Genomic DNA, 10891 nt, shown 5'->3' with positions numbered 1-10891 from the left:
ATTGAATATTTACAACTGTGGTTTCATAACTTCATTCTTCTTCCTCTCCCACACCCAGTCTCTTAAAATTTACGTTATAAACACTATTATATGTTTGATATTTAACTGTAAACTTGTTTTATAACCCCAATTATATTTTATTGCATAGTCAATGTGTTTTCTAGGCAGCAGTAGACTTCTTTAAGCTGGCTAAAGTGCTGGTGATGTTCTTTTTGAGGGTCACGCTGTGCTGTCTCTTTCAAGGGAATAGGAAAACAATCCACAAAATGCTAGGCTTTGGCTTTGTTTGTTTGTTTCTAGAGGAAGTTGCTTCCTTTTTTTTAAGGAATGCAAGATTTCACTTCAGCAAAACAGTAGATCTAAATTGTGTTACACAGTACTGTTTAGCTTCCAAGTCTGCTGAAAAGGCTTTTGTTTTTGCTAACTTGTTCTATGTATCACTTGTTAGATAATGCTGAATGTAATCCTGTGATCCTATTAGTTTTTTTTTTAACTTGCTTTTTATAATTTGCTCTGCCTCCCAAATATTGTTCGCCATTAGTATTTTCCTCTAGTCGTGCCATAAAAGTGGAAAGAGCTGTGTAGTCACCAATTCCTGTGAGAGGACTATAAACATACTGCTGAATCAGCACAGCTCAAAACTTGGAACCCTTAGACATGGGAGGATGGGAATTCTGGAATTTCACACTACAGGTTGGATATTGTGTAAGCTTACCTTATGCTCTGCTGAGCAGTTGGAGATTCCTTTTTTAGTGTGATACTTGTCAGGTGTTCCCCAGTGCTGAACACAGGAATAATGTAGGCAGCATGCTATTATCCTCAGCTGCTATAAGCACAGATGTTCTACATCATAGATTTAAGGTCCACGAATTTTGTATAATTTTAGTAAAGGTATTCATTAAATATCTCTGATTTTATTTTTTGTACCTTTGTTGGACTTTTCACATAAATATTCATGCCTGCACAAAGAAGAATTTGGGTAGACCATATGTGCCCCCTCCTCTGGACTCCCACAACAGTTTGTTCACAGTATAACTTAGCTGTTTACAAGACTCCCCACCACTACTTTGAGCTTGAGAGCATGGATGGCATATTTCAATCCTTCTGTTTCCTCAAGGGTCTAGAGCAACTAGGTGTTCATTAAATACTAGATGAACCATATTTGTTCATTGTTCCATAAATAAGTACTGATTACCTACCTAATGTTAGGTATGGTCTGAGATTCTGGGACAAGAATATTAAGACATGCAAGGCCCCTGCACTCCTGTGTCTTACATACCAGTGTGGGGAAAAGACTAAAAAACAACAACATCTAGCAAAAAAGTTCAAAATGTGGGAAGTGCTATGAAAGGAGTATCACATTTGAGCCAGGTTATAGCAGAGGAGGGGTATTTGCTGACTACAAGTGGAAAGGTTACAATAGGTATAGGACAGTGATCAGTATTAACATAAACTGAATTCCAGGTGATGAGAATTTTTAAACGTTTAAAATACTCACTTTTACTGTTACAATTTATCAAAGCATTTCCTCAGTTAACAAATAGGCTGTGCTACAAAATTATAGGAATCTTTTCAAGCTAATTGATGGCTTTCTATAACATCAGAATAAAATCTTAACTCCTTGCCAAAGTCTATAAACCTCTGCATTGTCTGGCTTTTCAAACTTTATTTTATCCCACTCTTTCATATGGTTTACTACTGCCCAGCCATAGTGATCCCAGAGGTATGAATAAGAAAAATAAGCTCACTCTTGGGTCAGGGCCTGTTCTCCCTTTCTTGGACTGTTCTTCCTCTTGCTCTTGGAATGGCTAGCTCCTTCTCTTCCTCTGAATTTGGTATAAATGCTTCGTCTTCATAGTCTTCAATCACCTTATCTAATAAAATGTGCTCCCTTAACTATTTCCTGGCTCCATACCTTGTTTTCTCCATAGTGCCCATCACAGTGTGTAATGTTATTTGCTTGTTTACCTTCTTTTAGTTATTTTCCCATTGGACATGGGACCATGTCTATCTTGTTTACTGCACTCAGATATTGGTTGAATGCGTTTGAAACTTGGAATCCATTTTCTCATAAAAACTTATGACTGGTGGGTAGGTTTCTAGGCTAATAACCAGCAATAATTTTAATTTCTTGCATTAATTTTTTAGTTCCTTAGAGTGTGGGTAGAAAAATGACATTTTCTCCTCAACCTTTAGGGCATAAGCTTGACGTTAGATAAAAATCTCAAGTGGCTAAAGTAATTTTTGTAATGTTTGTACCTCCTTTCCATATTCCCATCTCACATCCTTTTCCTCTTTCTCTCCACAGAGTCTGCTCTTCTATTGTAGCAACCTACACTGTCCTGCTCCCTTGGTATGCTTGCTTTTCACTTGCTGAAATTCAGAAATGCCTCTTTTTTTCCTGATACGGTTTTCGTGGCAATAGCCTCCTGGTCTCAGGTGATGGGAGGAAGGAAGAGTGGAGATGGATCTGTGGTAGTGACAGCAACCTCTGTGGCTACCTGTTGGATGCAAAGTAGCTAACTATATGTCAGTGGCAACATGTATCTGAATTTTTATTTGAAATCTTGTTACTAATAAGCTTCATGGAGACGGTGTTCCAAATTGAAATATTCTTTTTTTTTAATGTATGAATTATATAATGACTAGATCTAGAAAGGTTTGTCAAAATGTAGATTTTTCTAAAAGAGAAATAGAAGAAAAAAAAATCTAGGTCAGAAGGGGAAAACACTTAGAGGGAAAGTATCAGTTTATCAAATAGCCCTGCCAAATGCTCAAACTTAAAACCATTAGGATCAGTTGCTTGTAGTTGTTTAGTGCCAAAAGCAGGCCAGCATCCTCAATATGTCACTTTTTAACTATAGGAGAATGGAACACTGCAATAATAAAATATAAATTGAGTTGGCTAAACTTTTTATTACCATTTCAAGTGGAAATCCATAAGAGCTGATTGATTATAGCTCACCAAATATGAAAATACATCATTCAACTTGACTTTTGAAAATTTGGCTGCTTTATAGTACAGTATTTTGGTGGTTATCAGTCTGTCATTTCATCTAAAATGATTTTGTAACCAGTTGTTTGACATTGTATAAATATTACTTTAAAACAGTTTTAATCAGTTGCTTTTGGTACAGTTGGGTGTGTGGAAGAATTCTTTGCAATAGTAAGAAATTAGCTTTCATTTGACTTGGCTTGAAAATTATTACAATATTTTTATTTCAGAGCACTTCAGTTAGTTAAATTGGGGTACTGATGATTCTTTAAAGATTTTTGAAAATTTATTTAAGTCAGTTAATGACTACAATAACTATTCTCTAAACCAATTATTGAGATACATGATTGACTGAGGTTTGGGATGCCACTTTAGATCATTCGTGACATTGAAATTTTGGAATTTGTTGTTTTGGGGAGTAGAGAGAAGTCATGGGCATGTTTTGCTACCAGATCCATTGTTGAGATGTCCTAGACCCTGTATCACATTCTGTGTTCCCACAGTGCAGCATTTCCGGGGATTTCATATTGCATTCTGGATAGCTTTCTGCCAGGAGATCAGAGTACACCTGTGTTGGTTTAATGCCACTACCCTTTTAGTTCTACTAAGATTTTCTTTTTTTTTTCCTTTTTTAATCCTTTTATGGCTTCTCTTCCTGCTCACTAACCATGAGTTTCCCACAAGGTTCTTTTTTCTTTTCCTTTTCTCTTCATACTTAATGCCTTCAAGAAATATTCTACTTTCTAGTCTTTAACTAGGCTTTAGCTTCCAAGTTGAAAACTTGAAATTTCGATCTCTTACCCAATCTCCAGTCATTTGATTTTGTCTAAAACATCTCTACTTACAAGTTGCACGTATGTCGTTCCTACTCTCATCCCGAGATCCCCTCTCACCCACACCCGCCAAAAGCCAAAATAACAAACTGATTTTCCTTCCAAACTCTCCTTTTTGACAGTAGTACCACTAGTCTTTGACTGTTGATTTCTTTTTTCTTCTACTTATTTACCCCTCACATCTAATTCCTAAGTACCTCCTCTTGATTCTTCTAAGTAGAAATTACTTATAGATTTGACTGTCTTTCATATTTCCATTTTTACCACCCTACTCTAGGCCCTCACCACTTCATACCTTTGATATCACCATACTGATTTTTAAGTGTTAAACTTGTCATTGTTTTCTTACATTGGTTATTAACTTATGATAATTATGTTATTTCTGATCTTTTCGAAGTCTAGTGCAAGTACTTCAGGGATTTAAGTTTTTTTATGAACAGTCATCACTTAATGTAGTTACAGTTTTTTCTTACTACTTCAATTTATCAGGTCACTGCTAACACATAAATAGTGTCCTCTTAAAGTTAATTTTTTTCATTGTTCTTTATCCCCTCCTGGAATATCATTTATATCCCTTTCCACTAATAAGTTTTATCTTTCAATTTAAACAGAAACCTTGCGTTTGTTTGAACCTTACTTACCAGCTGTGTGAGTTTGGACAAGTTAATTAGCCTCTCTGTGCCTTAGTTTCATTTTCTGTAAAATTAGGGATAATTAATAGTCTTTACCTTCTGTGTGGTTATTGTGAGGATTAGATGAGTTAATATATAAAACTTGCTTAAAGTGTTTAGTACATAGTAAGTGCTCAATAAATATTAGCTATTCACATTAAATAAATATCTAGTTTAAGACCCATTTGGTTCAAGTCATTCCTCCACTATTAAGACTAATTTGCTAGCTGTCTTTGGGTATGCCTTGGACCTCAGTTTCCATATATGTGAAATGATTAGGTCATTTCTAGGATTTTTTTTTTTTGATTTATACTACTGAAAGCAGTGTGAGATAGAAACAAGAAGATCATGAGCTTCGAAGTCAGATAAACTGTAAGGTAACAGGAAGCATATTACTATTAAAATTCTTAATATTTTTCACTTAAAGGTGAGGTTATATGACTTCTTCTGGCTTACATCATCAGTAAGAATTAGAGCTAAAAACAGATCCCTGGTGTTCTGATCCCTGTTTAATATGTAATATTCTATTACCAGTTTGATTTTTTGTTTAATTTACTGACATTGATATAAACAGTGGCTGATGAATATATCTTTTTTTTTTCCCCAGGTAAAGACTATCCACAAAAAGCTATAAAACAAGATAAATTATACTCCCTAAATTTAAAAAAGGCAAGATCCATGAGTGGGCATCGGTCAACAAGGAGACGATGTGGAGATTCTCACCCGGAGTCCCCTCTGGGCTTCGGGCATATGAGTACTCCAGGGTGTGTATTAAATAAATTGTTTCAGTTACCTACACCACCATTGTCAAGACACCAACTTAAGCGGCTAGAAGAACACAGGTATCAGAGTGCTGGACGGTCCCTGCTTGAGCCCTTAATGCAAGGGTATTGGGAATGGCTAGTTGGAAGAGTTCCCTCCTGGATTGCCCCAAATCTCATCACGATCATTGGATTGTCAATAAACATCTGTACAACTGTTTTATTAGTCTTCTACTGCCCTACAGCTACAGAGCAGGTAAGAGGAATTTCTTTAATAACAGATATAAACATTTATTGCATGCCAGAAACCCTATAATTGGGATTTTTAGGTCATTTAACTAAAGGTAAGATAATCTGACAGCTATTTGTCAGCTGTTTTAAAGTATCCTATCATATATATTGTTAATAAAGCTCATAGCTACAACCTACTTTATATACACTATGCTTATGAGAAACCAGAAGCAAAGTGTGGACTCTGATCCCAGTAGATAAATTAATGTTAGTTAAGATTAACATGTAAAATATTCCTTTAAAATCAGTAAGTCTCAATTCTTTAAAAAAGAGTTTTATCACATTTTTTAAAAATGGCTAATAAAGTCTTAGCAAAGTTTAAAATGATCAGAGAGGAAAGTCTGTGATAGTAAGATGACACAGCTATAAATCAGTCTTATCAAAAGTATTCTCTTGATTCCAGTAAGAGTTATTGAATATCCCTTTTCCCTTCCTGTAAACATATGTGGCTGATAACCTCAGGAGTATCTCTCTTATTCTAAGAAGGCAAAAGAAGTGTAAGAAAGAAACAGTATAATGTATTTCCTGCTCTGTATCCTGCTATGGCTGCCATTAAAAAAAGGGAAGCATGTTATTGCTTACAAAGACTCTCCCTGGGCCTTCTCAAATATAAGTCTCTCCACTGCTATTCCCTCTTTTACTTTCTCTACTCCTTAAAACCAAAACTGAAACTAGAGCCCTTCATCTGAATGGGTGAATTGATGTTTAATTGATTTTCAAATGTTCTTGTCAAAAAGTGAACTGGGTAAATTAATGTTTAATTGATTTTAAAATGTTCTTGTCAAAAAGTGAACTAAGGTAGTTAGGTAGATGAAGGAGAATCAAAAACATTTATTGTTCCTGTATTAATCAGAATGATCAGCCAGAGGTAAACCAAGAAGATAGAAGGTGATCCTCAACTAAAGCTGTTAAAAGTGACTGAACCATGTAAATCATAATGGCCACAACATTCCTTGTCTTGTTTTAAGCTTGAAGTAATTTTTTTTAATGTAGTCTTTTCAGATGATTTTTTGAGATAAAATTATCACCATTCAATTCTTTATACCTTTCTGTTTTCATTAATTCATTTGTTACCACATATAGCTCTTAAAGTGGCTATTGAGGGTCACAGTTACCTATAAAACATACTTAGTTTTTGTTTTTTGTCTTTTGCCAGATGTTTATTTTCCCCTCACCATTGAATACCTTTATTTTAATTCCTCTTTTACTATACAGGTACAGTTTATACAGATTGTATGGATATATTCTGGTTTCCCCTCATTTTCTTAACTATCTTGCTTTACATCAATCAATAAACTTAAAAAAAACACCAGTACAATTGTTTAAATATGTCCTGGGATTCTTTATAACATTCTTCGAGCTATTTTACTCTTGGCTTACTTGAGGGCCTGACATATGCTTCCAGAGGAATCTGGTCCAGATCTCACACATCTTTAGAGGTACAGAAGAGCAGGGAACTGGGTTGGTTCCAGTTGGAGCCTTCTAAGTCCTAAACTAGTTCCAGGATGGGGATCAAGGAATGAGAGCAGGGTGGAAGTTAGCTTGGCCACAAATAGTCATTTATTCAACACCCAGAGTATACCAGGCACCATGTTCCCTATAATACTTTTCTTCATCCTCTCTTCTTAAGTGATTTGGAATTATTAGAGTAACCTTAGGATTAGTTAAATCTTTGGGGAAACTTCCAGAATAGGAACTACACTAATCACAGAGAACTTTTCAGAATGCTGCTGGGAGGACTCAAGGTGGAATATGACTGTACAGTAATAGTTTCCTGATTGATACATTCAGTGTATCAGGCTCTTAACGCAGCTGAGACCAGACTGGCTCCTGAATGAGAAGGCTTTCTTCTTAAAACACCTATGAGAGTTGTGAAATAATGGAAACAAGGAAGAAATATATAAATATTAGTTTAGTGTTCTACAGATTCACCAGAAGAAAGAAAAGTCCAAAGATAAGAAGGCTTTGCTCTCTCTTATATATGTAATAACCATCTTGCTGTTTTCTAGGATTATGTATATACTAATACTTGAAGTTGTCTCTGTTCCAGAGTAACACTTTTCCCCATTAAAATCCTAAAACCCCCAAGAAGTTCCTTGTTTTCTAGTCCCCTAAAGCAGTACTGTTCAATAGAAATTTCTGTGATGATGGTAGTGTTCTGTGTGTGTGTTGTCTGATATGGAGGCCAAGGATACTTCTGGCTATTGAACAGTTGAAATGTACCTAGCAACTGAGGAACTGAATTTTTGGTTTTATTTAATGTTAATGAATTTAAACTAAAATAATCACAGATGGCTGGCTAATGGCCATTGTATAGGACAGTGCAGCTCTAGAGAGTTACTGGATTCCTCTAAGAGTAAGAAGCAGTAGACCCAATGTCTAGAAAGGTAGAGTTCTTAGTCACATAAGATAAATCACTTAGTCCAGTGCACTGGCATGTAAACTATGGTTACATAACCACAGTTATTGTTTTCCAGGTTTGTAACTCGAGCCTGGGGGAGGTATGTACAATGATCCTTTTAGCAACCTCAGTGTTTTAAAATATGAGATTCCAAGAAAACATTTAAGAGAAGATCTTTACCTTTAATAACTGAGATCTAAATAGACCTCTGTCAGAGAGATACCTCTTTGCAGTGCAGAATATACTGAATATTTTTTGCAGCTCTGAGTAGTTTTAATTTGCAGCCCTGAGCATTTAATATGGTTAACTTGATACCAATATCTGAGAAATATCTTGTGGTTATAAAAATTTTGTCATGGCCTGGGCATGGGAAAATAGTAAAAAGTGATACAAAACACTCTGACACATTCTTGCGGAGAACAGACCAAATAGAAGCTCTCTTTATTTATTTATTTATTTATTTTATTTGTTTTTGGCTGCATTGCGTCTCTGTTGCTGCGCACAGGCTTTCTCTAGTTGCGGCGAGCGGGGGCTACTCTTCATTGTGGTGCGTGGGCTTCTCATTGCAGTGGCTTCTCTTGTTGTGCAATACAGGCTCTAAGCGCACGGGCTTCAGTAGTTGTGGCAGGCGGGCTCAGTAGTTGTGGCTTGCGGGCTCTAGAGCGCAGGCTCAGTAGTTGTGGCGCACGGGCTTAGTTGTTGCTCCATGGTATGTGGGATCTTCCCAGACCAGGGCTCAAATCCGTGTCCCCTGCACTGGCAGGCAGATTCTTTACCACTGCACCACCAGGGTAGTCCCAAAGCTCTCCTTTTTTAATTCACTACATTTAAATTCAGTATTAGTGGTTCAGTTTCTGTCTGGGAAAAGAGAAACCATTCCTTGAAAATGTGACCATAAGTATTTGAAAAATAATATAAGCACTCTGTCTAGTAAGTAGATCATTATTTTCCTAGTGTTGTTTCATGGAACATTGAAGAGATGCCTAGAGCCCGTGCTCCACAACAAGGGAAGCCACCGCAATGAGAAGCCTGCACACTGCAACAGAGTAGTCCCCGCTCACCGCAACTAGGGAAAGCCCACCCGCAGCAACGAAGACCCAGCATAGCCAAAATAAATAAATAAATAAAATAAATAAATTTATAAAAAATAATAAATAAGTTACATGCTCAAATAAGTTTGGGAAATGGCAGCATGTTGTATCCCCCTTGAGTATGCACAATATGCTTTAGTGAATAATCACAATATGCATTAGCAATCTTAAGGGCTAGAAGAAGTCTGGCAATTGAAAAATCTGTTTTAACATTGTTTAATCCAATGTTACCCAAGTGAGTTTAGCATGGAAATTTTCTTTTCGTGTAATACCTATAAGCGTCTTGAAAGATACAATTTGGGAAAAACTGTACTGGATTATTCATTAATTGATTCTTAGAATCTAAATGTCAGGAGAGATCTTATAGAAGTTACCTAGCCTAATCTCTCATGGGATTTCTATATTATCCCTGTGAAGTAGTTATCCAGCATCTGTTTGAGTACCCCTACAAAGCAAGGAATCTTAATTCTCTTATAATTCTGATTGTTTACAGAAGTGTTTCATTATGTAGCACCTGGATCTTCTCTCCCATAGCCTCCAACTTCTCTGAAAAATGAAGATAAAATATCTGCAAGTAAAAATATATTAGCCAGATATAGTAATTAATATGTCTTATTACTCTTGCTTTTCTTATTTTATTTCACAGGCACCTCTGTGGGCATATATTGCTTGTGCATGTGGCCTTTTCATTTACCAGTCTTTGGATGCTATAGATGGGAAACAGGCAAGAAGAACCAATAGCAGTTCTCCTTTGGGAGAACTTTTTGATCATGGGTGTGATTCACTATCAACAGGTATTGTTGATTTTTTAATATTAATGATTAACAGAGTTAAAAGGAATATGATAAACAGTGATAATAAGATAAATAAGAGGTTCCTGGTGTTATAATAGTTATCAGAGTAAGTGGTTTTTTGTATTACAAGTTTTAGTATTTTCAAAAAATATAAATCTGGTTAATATTTGTTCATTATTTGGTGGTATTGGGAAATTTAGAAATTAATTTCTACTTAAGTTATTTATTTATTTTTTTTTTATTTTTATTTTTTTTCTTTTTTTGCAGTACGCGGGCCTCTCACTGTTGTGGCCTCTCCCGCTGCGGAGCACAGGCTCCGGATGCGCAGGCCCAGCAGCCATGGCTCACGGGCCCAGCCGCTCCGCGGCATATGGGATCCTCCCAGACCGGGGCACGAACCCGTATCCCCTGCATCGGCAGGCGGACTCTCAACCACTGCGCCACCAGGGAGGCCCCTTAAGTTATTTTTAACCCTAAATATTATTGTTTTGGCACCTGTTTTTAAATTCTAAGGGCATAAATTGTTATCATGAAAAAATCTCATAAATTATAGATGAGAGTTCAATAATGGGAGACTAGGAAATACGTAGTCTTTATATTTAAATGGATACTATGTAGACATTTAAAATTATGTTGTAGACTTGAAGTATAACTGTGATAATGGGCTTGGATGCAAAGACTAGAAAAAAAATACACTAAGGTGCTAGCAATAGATAGGTTACTGTAATTAGATTATATGTGGTATGTCTTTATTTGTACCATTTAAAAAATAATATTTTGGTAGTTTTTTAGAGGGAAAAAAGAAATTAGAAATTAAGTGACAGTTTCTAACTAGTCTTCCTTTGAAGAAATCCCCTCACCCTGACTTCCCACCTGCCCCCGACACACACACACTTATTTTTTATTTAGCAGCTCAGTTGGTTTCTTGTCATTTGGCATTGCATTTAAAATATTTTAAAAGAAGCAAACAAAAACCCTTGATGGTTTTACCTTGTGAACTCAGATTCACAGACGTAGGTGTATGCTAAGATCATTGTTTCAGTGTATCCTGACA

At 36.0% G+C, this 10891-nt stretch overlaps 1 protein-coding gene across 5 annotated transcripts in view; it reads left to right on the top strand.

Annotated features, from left to right (window-relative positions):
* Nucleotides 1-10891, top strand: part of CEPT1 (choline/ethanolamine phosphotransferase 1) — a gene marked incomplete at its 5' end in the record, with an annotated part of 36709 nt that overhangs the window by 1406 nt on the left and 24412 nt on the right. For 3 of the 5 annotated variants that reach the window (XM_081225560.1, XM_081225564.1, XM_081225563.1), the window contains 2 exons: nucleotides 5107-5516; nucleotides 9690-9837. In XM_081225560.1, coding sequence (XP_081081686.1) covers nucleotides 5107-5516; nucleotides 9690-9837 — 558 coding nt within the window. Of the gene's footprint in view, nucleotides 1-2308; nucleotides 2354-5106; nucleotides 5517-9689; nucleotides 9838-10891 lie in introns of all 5 variants that reach the window. The other 2 variants (XM_081225561.1, XM_081225562.1) reach the window with 1 other exon arrangement.

This window comes from Mesoplodon bidens (assembly GCF_964165515.1).
Source record: "Mesoplodon bidens genome assembly, chromosome: 2".
NCBI classification, from domain to species: domain Eukaryota; kingdom Metazoa; phylum Chordata; class Mammalia; order Artiodactyla; family Ziphiidae; genus Mesoplodon; species Mesoplodon bidens.
This window is presented reverse-complemented; position numbering and strand designations above follow the sequence as displayed.